General features: G+C 28.3%; 1 protein-coding gene across 4 annotated transcripts in view; it reads right to left on the bottom strand.

Annotated features, from left to right (window-relative positions):
* The window catches only part of LOC114122843 (protein split ends-like), a 52,442-nt gene that overhangs the window by 11,449 nt on the left and 25,191 nt on the right, over positions 1–15,802 (bottom strand). For 2 of the 4 annotated variants that reach the window (XM_050201197.1, XM_027985615.2), the window contains exons 3-9: positions 3,884–4,072; positions 2,001–2,183; positions 1,748–1,927; positions 1,536–1,681; positions 1,230–1,455; positions 885–1,011; positions 517–819 (exon numbers count right to left, since the gene is read on the bottom strand). In XM_050201197.1, the coding sequence (XP_050057154.1) occupies positions 517–819; positions 885–1,011; positions 1,230–1,455; positions 1,536–1,681; positions 1,748–1,927; positions 2,001–2,183; positions 3,884–4,072 (1,354 nt within the window). Of the gene's footprint in view, positions 1–516; positions 820–884; positions 1,012–1,229; positions 1,456–1,535; positions 1,682–1,747; positions 1,928–2,000; positions 2,184–2,263; positions 2,674–3,883; positions 4,073–15,802 lie in introns of those variants that run through there. The other 2 variants (XM_027985616.2, XM_050201199.1) reach the window with 2 other exon arrangements.

Here is a 15,802-nt window from a genome sequence, read left to right on the forward strand (position 1 = left end):
TTTTTTTTTTTTTTTTTTTTTATTTAACTAGCTTAAGTTTCTCTGCTTTGGAATATTTGTGATCTTATTTATTTATATCAAGTAACCGTAAGTAATGGTTTATAATAAGAAAAGTATGAAATATAATTTTATGTATGTAAATGTTCAACAAGGAAATATTAGAATGTGTATTTAAAAACTAAAAAGTGTTTAAAACTGTAAGGTAAACATCTCTAAATGAGATTCACTTAATTAATTTTCACCTAGTGAAATAGCATGTTGCTAGAGAAACTAAGAGGTAACATTTTTTTTAACTCTCCAATAAATAACATATTAATGTCAAAAACAAAAATTATAACCTAATTTACTAATGGACAAGTTTATTTCAGAAATTATTAAAATTACACAAACAAGAAATAGTAAATATTAATTTAATAAATATTATTAAATTTTTAGTAACTAATATTATCAACATTCAAAAATATATGGATAATAATATAATTATAACTTATAAGTTATAATAAAATAAAAATTTACCTGTTGAAAAAACACCAAAGCATGTTCTCTTGTTCGGTCAATTACACAGTGAGTAACACTGCCAAACTGATTAAAATGAGATGCCAGATATTTTTCACTGACTGCTTCAGCAACACCATCAATCCAAACGCATGTAGTCGCCAATGATTTTCCAAAACCTAAATTTATACGACTTCCAGCCAAAAATTCACCATCCATTGTACGCATAGCTTTAACAACACTGGATATATCAATGTACTGGACAAATGCATATGTGCCTGTTGTACTGCCATTGATATTATTTCCTTTTTTAATATCAATTTCCTGTAATCAAAAATTGTAATTAAAAATGTTTCTTTTATTTAATTAAAAACTATATACTATCTTACAATAATTTCACCAAATGTTTCAAAATTTTTTCTTAAATCAGCCGCTATTGTGTTGCTGTTTAAGTTACCGATGAAGAGAGTTCTGGTTGCTTTTGAATGAAATTCATCCACGTCTGTTTCAATCGGCCTATAGTAAATTATTTATTAATCAATTAAAAATGTATTTTATTAACAGACATGTTGATTATTATTAAAATCTAATAATTCTGCCCATTCTTAATAAAAATGTATACACACTTAGGTAGTTATTCTCATAAATTGAACATAGAATCAACAATTATAATTTACAAGCAACCGACACTAAAGAAGAAAACAAATAAAAAATTATATAAATAAGTTCATTACCTGCTTTCATTGTCATCCACATCTTTGTGTCCCTGGTATGAAGAAACTTCAATTTTAGAACCAAAAAACGACTTGTCGTGAGATACTTGTAAAGCTTTATCAACATCTTCAGTCTTTTTAAAGAATACCAAGGCGTACCTTTCGCACCCTTGGCCCACTACTTTGACACAAGTCACTTTGCCGTGTCGTTTGTATTCATGATACAGACCATCTTTAAGACTGGTATCTAAAAAAATTTTTAATTTGTTATAATTAGCTTTAAAAAAACACAAATTAATTTAATCAAAAATCAATTGTAAAACTTACCACTAGACCTCAAAGGTAGATTTTTTATACAGATTGCATTATGCCTCTGTTGTTCGAGTGAAAGAGATGTTTGACTTTCTAAGTTAGGTGACTGTGCGCAAATGGTGTGGGACGGAACCGTACTGCTCTTCGAGCTACCATGAAGGCTAAAAACAAAAATAATAATAAAAGCATGTACATTTTCAATGAAAAAAATTATTAATCATTAATACCTATGACTTGAAGAAGACTTGTCGGATAATGCGGGACCTGGACTAGGGCTGCGTGGCAGCTGTTGAGTAGGGCTAGGTGATGAAGATGAACTACACGAACTACTTGCCTCTGAATGACTTGCAGCCGAACTAGAGCTCGAAGGCGAACCAGAACGATCCTCACTACAACCCCTAGACTCACTATATAAGGAATATGAATATAATAAATAACAAATTTATTTTTAAAAAATTAATATAATAGTATTAAACATACCTAGGGGGTTTTAGGTGTTGTTTATTCCGGACGATTATTATAGGTGTATCTACCCGTCTATCTTCCGGGTATGTTAAGTCCGGTGAACTACAACTACTTAGGTGGTGATTGAACCTTGGGTTATTGGCTTCAAAAGCCCAGCTACCTACACGATGGTGGTGACCTCTGCTAGAAGTGACAACGCTATAAAACAAACGTAAATATATTATGTTTCACCATTACAATATATAGACCTGTTGCTATTTCACTATAAAAAAATCTACCCACGAAACATGCATGGTGCACAGTTTTTATTGTGTAACATGTTCATATAAATATACACACAAACACACGCGTTTATAAACCATTTACGGCGTGTTGTAAGCTTATAAAAAAATGTAAATATTAAATACACAATATGTAGATCACGAAAAAAATAAAATACTTTGGAATGTTAAAAATAAACGACTTTGAATGAAAATATCGAACTAATGATCGAGAGTCGTTGCGCGCACACACGACAATAGCGTCCAAAGAACCCCAGGGAACTGTTGGAATACTAATGGGGTTGCAAGAGCCAGGACTGCGCGCCCTTCCACCTTCACGCCCACTCTACTCTATCGCTTGTGTCGTAAACACTAACAAATCAATACTGCTATACTACAGTGACAGTCGGTTGTCCATAAACGCTAGGAAAATTGGATATCCACCATAATTATTGCATACCTAAATATTACACTTGCATAGTATATCAGCAATTGTTTATTTATTAATGTTTTACAGTTAAAATCGATTTTATTGATATTTTTAACATTTATGTATAAATAATTATTATATATGTGAAAAATAAATGTAAATTATAGATTATAATTATATTATTATTTGTACTAAAATCATTATACATAGTATACAATTGACATGCAAAACCATCGAACAAAATATTCAAATAGTACAATATACGAATAATATATTATATACTTAATTTAAAATATAAGCTTTGTATACTAGCATATTTAAAACAACAATATTATTATAATATCATATCATTTTTTTTTTTTTAATAACTTTTTATATTTCCAATAAGTGAGTACGTCGAAATAAGAAACACTATACAATTTTTTTTTAAATAAAACAATCATTATTAAGGTAAAAAATGTACTAAGCACATTATTTTGTTTAAATGTACAGTTTCTTGATATGTACTAAATTTGAATTTAACCTCTGATAGTATTTAATATTTTTTCTTTCCATTAAGAACTATATTTATATATTTCATAATATGTAAGCACTCTAATATTACACAATAAAAATCATCAATTGATATTTTCAAAATAAAATAATATACATTAAGGCCCCCTAATACGCCCTGTATTAGCGAGATACACTTGTGTGTAGTGTGTTGTCTCCGCTTACAAATATACTCGTGTACAACATAAAAATTTTTAATTAGCAGAATATATATTTTGTATAAGGTTACTTTAAAAAATAACCACAATATGATTATAAATCTATTAATTCAAATTTGGCAATGTAACATATTACGTTTTCTCAATGGTTTAAGAAATGAGTAAATAACTATAAAAATATAAAAATGTTACCTAATATAATAATAATCAGTTTCATTAACATTAATATTTAAATCAAATTTATTTTAAGTTGTAGTACTATTTTTACTACAGTTCATAAATACATTAGTATTAATATTTAATAGTAAAAAACATAAGCCTTAGAGCTGTCTCGTGTTATATGTTAAGTTTAAATACTTGTACGTTATTTTCAATCAAAAGCGTCCAAATAATAACACAAAAATCGTTTTTATTTAATACCTACAACCTTACCAAAGTTGAAAAACTTAAATAATCACCCCTATTGACTACTTTTTGAGACACCAAAATGATAATTACCTTTCATGCGGGTACGCCCTGAAGACGGTCCTCTCACGAGGTCGCGTTCGGAGCGGGTCGGTCGACCCTTGAATCGGCGATACAACGTGGTAGCCGGCAGCAGTCGGTCGTCCGCGGTAGCTAGCCTCTCGTTCACGATCGTAAAAATGACTAGAACGTTCAAAGCTGCTGAGTTCCTCTAGAGGAGACCTGCGAAACAAAAAGAAAACAAATCTTCAGTCATGAATGTACACCAGATAACAGTTGACGAGTATACAAATTCATTTTTTAACGCAGCAACAATACCGTCGGATATAATCTGTCACAACTAATATTAATCTTTAGTGTTTAAATTTATTCTATAGTTCAATAATATTGCTGGAATAGGTAAGGAAGTAAAGGGCGTTACTTATATTTAAAAATAAAACTACGCACTCGGGGACTTTATCTTATTTACTTGGTTGATATTTCCCTATCTCCAACACTATCTATACTTAAAGGAAATACATCAAATTATAAATTTGGAGTATTAATATATCTTATAGATATACCTTAATAAAATATAATATAATAACATACAATAGTTTTATACTACAACGCAATCGAGTAGCACAGTCAAAAATTAAACAGTATAATTGATTATGCAAGGTCAAGTTCATGTATCCTTTAAGCTAATATAGAATGACACTATAAACACAAATCGCTATTGTTTTTAATGTCAAAACAAATTTGTAAAAGCTAATCGAAATATTTATCACTTATGATTAGGTACATAACGTGTACGAATTAAAACTAATATTTAAAACAAAAATAAACAATATTCATTAATCATATTATATCAATATGATAACAGAATTTAAAATAAATGGTTTTTAAAACTCTCCAAATAGAAATAGATCAATGGGCGGAGCTACGAGGTGAGATTAATAGAAGCTGCACGACCTTTATTAAAAAGAGTCACTTTAATTTAAGTTTTGAGACCCTGTAGTCAGTACCCATTAAACTTAAAATTATTATGCGATTTGACAATTTTAAGTAATTAATAGGTAGTAAATAAAATAAAATAATAGAATATATAAACCATCGAGTAGTTTGGAATTTGGATGACAAAAAATTATTATCAAAAATAATTTAATATAAATGCAAGCTTTATTAAATTATTTGATCAATGATATCACCAATTCAATAAAATATGGGAAAATAAAAACAACTGGCGGTCGGCTAATTAAACAATACTTTATACTCCATTATCTACATAGGTGATGTTATTGAGCACATAATAGCCGTATAAACCAATCCTGCTCTAAAAATATGATCTTTTAACGTTTTGATTTACTGATTTCAAATATAATGTTTCACGTGGTCAATACATAAAAATTAAATAGATAACTAATTGAAAAAAAATGTTTGTTGATATCAAAAATAAATTAAATGAAAATTGAAATGCAAGAAAAATAATAGCATTTTGAACAAATTCTAAAATCACGGATTTCAAAAGCAAAAGATCCTCGCAGGTTGATTTAAATGTCATATTGTTAATGTTTAGACAGACAATGTTACATGCGGGTACGAGGTTCTTTCTTTTCTCTAAGGTGATTCAGTAGGACTATAAATTTGAAAAAAATGAATTGTTTTAGCGCATTGTAAGATTTCGTAATACTACCATAAATTTATAAATTTAAAATTATACGATAATGAATTTTAAAGATATTACTATGCATTTTTTTATTATTAAATATTATGTTGTATAAAATCAAAAAAGCTATAATTAAATAATCACCTACACATGCTAAGTACACTAGTACACTACAGAAGTACAGAAATACAGACGCAAACTTAAAAATCAAATTGATAATATACAAAATCCTCCTAAAATCCATTAGAACTTATAGTCTCCAGCTCTAGAATAGTGCAAAAAAATCAAACATACAAAAAATTCACTTTTCAAAATATTTCTCTAAGAAAAAAAACTAACGCTATGTTTTTAATCTCAAGACTCCACAATGACTAAAAAATAACAACAGTACTTGAAGTTTAAGATTTAGAAGGAAAATGTTTCTTCATAACATTGTATAATAAACTATCTCTCCATTCTAACCCTCTTACAAAAAAGTTATCAACCTTATCTAATATTCATTCCAGATAATCCCCAAGACGGTTAAAGTGAAAATGGTGTTACGATTTGCTTATTAACATGTTAAAAAAATTAATAATAATAAATAAAACAAAAGAAAAACTCAGACTAAGCAATATAAATAATGGTGGATTCTTCTTAAAAAAGCTTCACGTATAACTCGTTTAGCGTTTGCTTATAATTCTAATTTCGAAGTAAAAATAGATTGTAAATATCTTATGAAAAAAAGTAGGAACTAACGTTTGTAAGCCGATTAAGATTATGCATACTCTGAACACAAGAGGAAATTTGGTTTTGCAAAAAAATTATGATGTAGAAAATAAATAACAAAAATAAATAAACTAATACATCAAATAAGACCTTTATATAAAAAAAGAAAAGATTACACTTTAAAATACTTAATTTTTCGTCTTAATAGATAACTATTGGTGCACTCCGTTTGTTAGAACGACTTGACTTTCGTGTTCCCGGTGGCACCAGGTTTAAGATGTTATTTTACCTACCAGTAAGTCGTACAACTTTTGCAAAAAATTTCCTTTTGGTGAGAATGTTGTCGATTTTCAATAACAATCAATAGTATTTTTTTTACTTAGGCCTACTTCTACATTCATGTTATTTGTTATCTAATTTTAAATACAGTTATTCTTGTTTAATTAATCCAAACGTTATGTTTATGTAATTTAATTTAACTGTTACCCTGTTTCAATTAATGTTATGTAACTCTGTATTGTCATACTGTTGTCAAAAGCCGCATGGCGTATACTCTAATCTTAATAATAATAAATAATATAAATCGCACAATTACCGAAATATTATAATTTATCATGAATGACTGAATGAATAACATCAAATTAATATAAGGTGTTAAGTTACCAGATCTAGAAGAAGTAGAGCAGAATATGGAACATAATATTATTTATTTTATGACAATGAATTATTGCCGAGGAAACATTACAATTTACAACATGCATATAATTATACAAGCGTAACAAATTACTAGCGATCCCTTAATGAATTTTCCCTTTACAATTATTACGCAATAGTGATTAATTAAAAATTAAAATAATAATAATAATCGACGGCAAATAATAATGATCGATAATAATCAAGAGCGGCAATAATGCACAATCACGAGTCGTACGATTGATCTATAAGGAATCAATAAAAATGTTTGTTATGATCAGGGTCTCACGTGTTCTATTTAATCAAGATTACCTAATATTATTTTAATATAATTAAAGGCAGGGCTACAAGAGAAATACTTGAATGCCATCGAGAAAATAATATCATAGTAGTGATGTTAATTAAAATTTAAAACTGTCATAAAAATAAGTTATTTACGTTAAGAGAAAAATAATGAGTCAATCCAAAGCCTATAATCTATAGCAATCGAACGTTTTCCTTAAAAAATAAACAGATGTGAAATAAGGGACAATACAATGAAAAATATTATTAAAGAATTTGTAAAAAAAATTAATTCCTGTATGATAAATGGGTACGATTTTACATCTACATATGAGTGGGTACCTTAAATTAAATACACAAAATATATACAATTAATAAATAAATTTCAATATTTAACCTAACCACTAATGCATAAAAGCAAGGTATTTTTAGAATTCAATCGTCAAAAATTAACAGAAAGAGAATTTTCTTGGTGGAGAACCATTTTTATATATTTTAAGCTGGTCTAGTAAAAATGTTTAGTTTTGCTATGCATATACTGTGTATTATCGTGCATGTATATTCATAATGCATGAAAATGACAAAGAATTATTTATTATAATATTATATTATATTATAAAGCGTTATTTTAATTTGAAACTGTATACTGTAACTGTAAAGTTTACTAATATTGAGTATACAATTAAAATTATACATAAAAATAAAAATTAAGTTGATTTAATGATTAAAATAACAATTATTTTTTATTTCACAATATATTTCTATTATTACATTATCATGTATGTATTATAGTAATATGTATTATTTAAAAAACAGCTATATTTAATATATCACTTAAAATATTATCATTGAGAATAGATTATAAGCCAATGACATTATGTAACTTTTTATTATAAGTAAATTAGAAAAATGTATGAAAATAATATCCATTAGAGATAGCATTAAGTATTTTAGCATTTTAGCAATTAGTGTTTTTTAAATAGCATTAGTAATTCCAAATTGTAAACGATTTATCATGTTATATTTATAAAAAAAAAAAAAATTATCTTAAATTGTATTAATTTTTGTAAGTATTTTTAAAATAAAATATGGATTATCAATATTATAATAAGTTTCTTTTACTTAGGTAAATTAATTTTAGTTTATATACAATATAAAAATCTCAATATTATTAATTAATTTGACATAATATATTATATAAACTATATTAAATACTTCTTTAGAATTTTAATATTTTAGTATATGATTGTACTTTAATCTTATGTGATGGGGATCAAGTTAATTCTCTTGTTCTAACTACATTATGTACCAAAGATAAAAATCATTTTTAAAAAATAAACCTTGATTGCCTAATTTTAGTACAAAACAGATAATTTGATATTTATTTTACGAACGAAATAGGTTATGTTATAAATACTTAAAGCGCATTTCTTACATTTCATACACGTCATATTATATTGTACGTACATTTAAAATTAAGTAAAAAATATTAAAGATAACCTTTAGGAAAAAATAAATGATGATTGATACCTTTTTATAATTTATACTTATACTTTATAGTTTATTGATAGATATGAATATGGATGTTATCGAACCAAGATCCTTGGTTATTAAATAGGTGTATAATATTATCTAGGTACCAACTACATATTATTTACTAGTTATAGATTTCAGTATTATTTTATTAATAATGCTAGGATAAAAATCATATTTTCAATATTACAATTATCTACTTTAATTCTTATAGCCTACAAATACTAAAATTGTAATTAAGTGTTGTACATAATATCATGTTTCACGTAAATTAATAGATACTTAAATAATTTTTCTTCGATCGTAATTCGTAACAAAGGTAGGTAAGAATTTTGAAATTAATTTTTTTACAATTATCAAAAAAAAAAATAATAATAATAATAGTTTGCCCTAATTTAAATACATATTATATAATTAGTGCCAAAAAATATTTAGTAATACGAAGGTCATAAATTAAAAAATAAAACAATTAGAAATAACAGATCTAATAATAAAACATTTGATGTAGATACCTATTACATTATTTTTTATTACTTTTTATCATATTATTAATCTAAATAATTTTTATTATTACTTTACATATTCAATATATTATATATATTATATATATATGTATAACCTAACAAAGTACATAAAAACAATTTTATGTTGTAATTAACATAGTGGGATTATCAAATAATATAATATACCGTTAAGAATTAATAAATAAATCGAATATAACACAATAACTTTTAAGAAAAACAATCCAAATTAATGTTTAAATAATTCTCTTATTAGAAAAACAGTTCGACTTAAATCCCACTGAACGCTCTGGCACACATCGCTCATGCTATCCATAACAGTCTTGTCGTGGATACAAATTACCAAATAAAACGTAGTTTTAGAAAAAAAAACTGTTCAATAAAAACGTTATTATTATTATCTTCAATTCCTAATTTTATTACGTATGAAAATAAATAAACCGTAAGGCGTATTATTATACTATCGGCGCGTTTTTATAACTATTATATCCCTAATATTTTATTTAAAAAAAAATATATAATCTGTACGAGAATACTATGTTAACAATGAATTACAACAACAATACTTATGCAACCAATACGACTGATACCTACTATATACTACTATATGCTACTGCCACTACTACTACTGTGCATGTGTGTAATAATAATATTATGCAGTTTTTTTTTTTTCATTTATTTTTTATTTTATTTTGTTTTTTATACAATATATAAATTGAATACAACGACGACGAACCGTAAAACGTTAATTAGGCCGCTATCGTCACTCGACACAGAGCCGAGCGAACAAAGAGCGAGAAAAAAATATAATAATATATACATATATATGTATAGTCTCTATTCGGGGTCCAGAGAACTCGTCGTCTGCACAGACAAAAGCCGTTTGCCGTCCGGAATAATAATAAAAGCCGAAGCGGTGAGGAGGGGACGTGTTCTTTTACACGACGACGACGTTCGTCGCAACCGCGCATTGTATTTTATTATATAAATCGGTCAAACGGAGTGGGAGACGAAAAGGAGGAGACAAGTAAGGGCGAGGCGTCGACGACGAGTTTCCGCGGGGGAGAAGCATCGGCGGCGGCGGTTTCGCGGGCAACGAGTAATAATTTTTTTTTTTTTTTTTAAAACGTATAAGCCGCCGACACCGATTACGGGCAACTCCAACGAGCCGCGGCGACGGGTACGGAACCAGCAGCGTCGTGCACTTGCCCCCGCCGATCGAGGACCGAGTGGTGAATGAATCTGGCAACGTCTGCGCCGCGATGCGATCGCCGCCGTCGCCGCCGCCGCCCGGTCGACGGTTAGTTTGACAGCAGTCACCGAGCCACCGTCGGTTCGGCGGTACGCGCGCCGCCGCCGCCGCCGCTGCAGCGACTGCGAAAACTTCAGAGTAACGTTAGAGTAACAGGACGACCGCGAACTTTGAATCGTCGCCGGTCGCGTGCTTCCAGCGATTTGCTCGACGACATCATGTCGCGCGGACGTCGTTGTCTCGTTGTTTTATTATTATCGTTATTCCGTTACTTCTTCGTCACTCTGGTTATTTTTTTTTTGTTTTTTTTTTTTTTTGTTTGTTCAGTCGTCGATCTGTCGAGTTTTCTTAATGCCGGAGCGCGGGCGCGGGCGCGTGCGCGCCACTACCTCACGGAACAAGAGGTGAAAGCGCTATACGCGACGGCGGCAATACTGTTTTGCAATAGGGAAAGCTCTCCCGCGGGTTCACTGGACTCTCGTTCGCAAAACAAATAGGACCGCCGACCGCAGTTTCGAGATCTCTTTATTGCTACTGCTGCTGCTGCTGCTGTTGCCGTTGTTGTTGTTGTTGTTGTTGATTTCTGTTTTAAATGATCGACGGTCTTTGACTGCACGGGTCGTCTCGTGTGATCATAATATTGCGTTTTTCTGAGATATCCGACTACTAACTACAGCCTAATATTTATACGGAATTTTTTATTTCTTTAAGTATTTTTATTAAGTACTCCCGTAGGTAGAAAAGTAGAAAATGGTAGGTAATTAATTAATCTATCGTATGGAAACGACGATATTGTCACGGGGGATTAGATGTGTTAACCTCAACATAAATATCCTGTTGATTCGCTTTTAAACGATATATCGGGCGAGGATGGAGTTGATTCTGAGATAACGTCTTATCTAAAGATATGATTCGATATTTTCACTTACATAAATCGAAACGTAACTTGATTACAACTAAAGCCTAAAATGTTAATATTTAAAGAAATAATTAAACATAAACATTTAAAACCTAAAAATGTAGACGATAAGGTTTATGTGAAAATTATAATATGCATAGTAGTAGTAGATATATCTTGCTCAATTATAATAAGTTAAAAGTTTTAAATTTATTTTTATTTCAGTGATAACCAATATCCATTATCTCAGAATTGACTCTGTACATATTATATTATTACTGAACCGTATTGGTTAATATAAACTAATAAAAAATAAATCATGCGATATATTAAACTATATAATAAACAAGACAATTTGCCTTGTACAAAATAAAAACCAATATCTATAATAGTGAAAATAAAGTAAATAATATGATTCAATTGATAACCCATAACACAAAAGCATTTATCAGAAGCAAACAAGAAGAATGGACAGGCCGTGTTAGGGAAATAATGGTATTAGGAAACGGGTAATTATACGTAACAAGACCTAAAGGTTGCTCCAGACAAACAATGGATGAATAAGTTAAAATTAAACTTTGAAAAATGTGTGTAAGGAACAAAGTTGGAAATTAGTGAAAATAGAGAAAGATGGCATGGAACATAATGGATTCAACGCAAAGACTGAAAGGGCTATAACAGCTACTAAAGAAAAATAATTTAACACAAATACTACTATTATTGAATAATAAAAAATAACTGTAATCCACTGTACAAGTTAACACGCTATTTATCACACTTGACAATAATAAAAATATGAATATTATTTGTTAGTCATTTTTACATATTTGATGTTTTAGTCAACTCCTGTAGAACAACTGAGATGCAGTGCACCATTACGTCTAGAAGCATAATTTATTCGTATGGCATCGGCACTCTTTTTAAACTTTCAATGATTATTAAATAAAACTAACTGAAGACGAATGGCATTTTGTGTTAGTATTTTACAATTAAATATTTAAATACCAATTATCGTTAATCATAAATAAATTAGCAAGAATACTATTGGTTTTACACAATAGATAAAAATGGGAAAAAATATTAAAAATTAAGTTTTTCAATGGTTGAATAACTTAAAGATTATTAGTTCTTGAAACTTTTACACTATGAACAAATTGATTATTAAAATACAGTAATGTTTATCTCGGTAAATATTAATTTTTACTATATATAATAATTGTAACTAAATGGATTATTACAAACAATTTCATGTTGAAAATATTTTGCATATTGCTAAATAATATAGTGTATACCTAACATAGGTAATCAAACATAGTTTATTACGGAAAAATATTTTACGCGAACGTCATTCAATCAGTTTATATATAATTAAAGCTTGACACGAAAATAACAAGGACATATTATGACTTATACACATTATGCATACACTTTAATAGTGTTTAATTAATTTATTATGCCCAACTAAAAATGTAAATTTTATACTACTCACATTTTTTTCTATTTATTCCCTTAATTAATTAAATTTAATCAATAAATTATTAAATAGGTATTAACAGTAATTGTTAAATATATTAGTAAACCTAAAATCGAAGCGGGATAAAAAAAAAATATACAGCTTTATTACAAGGACATAATATAGTAGGTAAAATAGAAATTAAATAATATTATGTAATTTTAGTACATGGCGAATTAGTTTGTTAATTATATTGAGAACATATTTCCCGTCTTTGTATATTACAATTATAACATTAAACTATTTCATTAAAAAATATCTAGTATTAACTTTGAGAAAATAAACGTATTATTTTTGATTTTTTTTTTTCTTAATATATTATTAAGTATTACACTATTATAGTATTTATGCGTGTAAAGACATATTGTGACAAAGAACATTATAATGAAAATAAGTAGTAAAAATGTATGGAATATTAAAATTTTATCCAACACATACAACAAATAACGGCATGGTTTTACAGTTAAAATATTTTGACACAATTAGAGAATTTCCATGATTGCAAAATATAACGATTATTTATTAAATTATTTGGTATGTATTTTAAATAGTGGTAACAACGACCGTAATAACTACGATGTACACACCTAAAGCGTTTTATTAAATGTACCAACTGGCAACCCGGTAACCCATGTTCGTTAAAAAACATACTCATAAACTTTAGTTATTTGATATAACAAAGTAAAAATCATTACACATAAAATTCAATGATAATTTATATGAACTATGAAGAATTCGTGGAATACAGCTAGAAACTAATTCAGATTTTTAAATACCTATTTTAAAACCAAGCGTAAAAAATGATTAGGATAGCGTTAGTGTATTTGAAACCATCAACGTCTAGAGAAAAAGTTGAAAATTTCAAACGCAAATATAATCGGTTTGAAAAAAAATTGAAAATCTAGAACGTAGTTATCTAGAAGAACTAGTTTATTTTGATGAAAAAATCATGTTTCTACGACCAACGAGAGCTGAGGTAAATGGGAAGTACGAAAGCATGTTTTTACGGCCTCTTAATAACTACGATTTAAATTCGGAATTTTTTTCTATTATTCAATTTGTACATAGTACGTTTATGAACGATAAAATATTATTATTATCATTTTATTTTTTCATTAACTTTTCGGCGCACACAACTGAAACAACAACGAAGACTTACACGCGTAAAGCACAATATGGTAATTAAAAAATATAATGGTTTTAGTTTCCACGAGTACAGAGTAAACGGAAGTGCGCGATAACAGACTAGGAACACGCGTACGTTATTGTGAGATCGGTAGTAGTTACGTCATAATATTCATAATCATAATAAATTATTATTATAATAGTGACAAATGTTTTTATACGCTATCGATAATAATATTATACTGAATTTCTTTCAATCCAACCGATTACAATTCACAATATAATGATAATAATTATTAGGTCTATGTATAATTATTTTAATTGCCAAGTTTAATTTATCGACAGCTGTGTGTGCGCTGAACCGTCATGAATGCGTGCGTGTGTGTAGAGTGTACTATTTAATACTATCTATCTGTGCATTGTTTACACTTAAAATATTTTTATTAAATTTGATTCCATTAACAGCCACATATCTATCATCTTTTATAGATAGATGGATTGTATATTATGCCCCATACACAGTATAAAATATTATATGTGGCGGGCGCGCAAAGAATAAGACAATGGGAAAACAATATGTGTAGAATCGCGACAGTTATTACAAATATACCAACATAAATTGTAATGAAATTACTTATTCAGCTAAATAGTACGTGAAAATCAATGGAATAAAATTTAGCAAAAATGTTTTAAAAAAAAAATAGTTATCTTTTTATTATTTTTTCTTGATTAATTTAGTGTTAGCTATCAGAATACTTTACATAACACCCGATTAGATATAATATAAAATACAAATTATAATAATGAAATTGAAATTGAAAGATTGAAGTTCTACTGTGTTTAAACTTTTTAAATTATAATAGGCAACTATAGGGTTGTTACTTATTATCATAAATATTACACTTTGTGTGCTCATAAGATATTTATGAAACAAAAGTGTACAAGAAATAGGGATTATTTAGATAATATTCTAAGCTAGTAAGCTTTAAGGTTAATTATAACTTAAAATGATATTTTTTATCACGTAATTAAAAAAGTAATTTAAGAAAATCGTAATCCATATTAAGACATTTATACATTTATAAACACATACGCAATAGAATATTATTATTAAACTGTGTTTTTGACATTTGAGTTCTTTAGTATGATATCTACCAGTATTTATAAATCGAACACGTCTACTATTACACTATTCGCACAATTATTCTGCAGTTAAATGCACAGTCACAAATGCAACACGAGTTTGACAACGACATAGGTTCATAATCAATCACAACCACTTGTGTTTAAAAGCAATACATCGACAACGACAGCTTTAGAGGCGAGTTGATACGATTCGTAAAAATATATAATAGGTAAAACCACTAACGAATAAAACAAAATTATGAGAAAAAATATGAAATTTATAATAAAAGAAAAGAATTCACTATTTAACCATTCCTCGATAACTCTGCTATACATACAATTTACCAATTATTTTATAACATTGTTTTAACCCCCACACACACACACACACACGATGACGATGGTGGCCGCCACACACACAAACACACACACGTCATGTATCAGCAATAGTATAGATATAATTATAATCAAATCGATTTTTAATTAGATGGGTACCAGAAGGAGGTTTACCGTCGTCACATCTGGCGTAGTGTCAATTTTTTTATACAGCACATAAAGGTAGGTAAAGTACGTGCTTCCTCTCCACTGCACACATACAATCATACTCACTCATTTTATCTCCATAACAACCCACCTTTCGCACGCTTCTCTATC

This window comes from Aphis gossypii, chromosome 2 (assembly GCF_020184175.1).
Source record: "Aphis gossypii isolate Hap1 chromosome 2, ASM2018417v2, whole genome shotgun sequence".
In the NCBI taxonomy this organism is placed as follows: domain Eukaryota; kingdom Metazoa; phylum Arthropoda; class Insecta; order Hemiptera; family Aphididae; genus Aphis; species Aphis gossypii.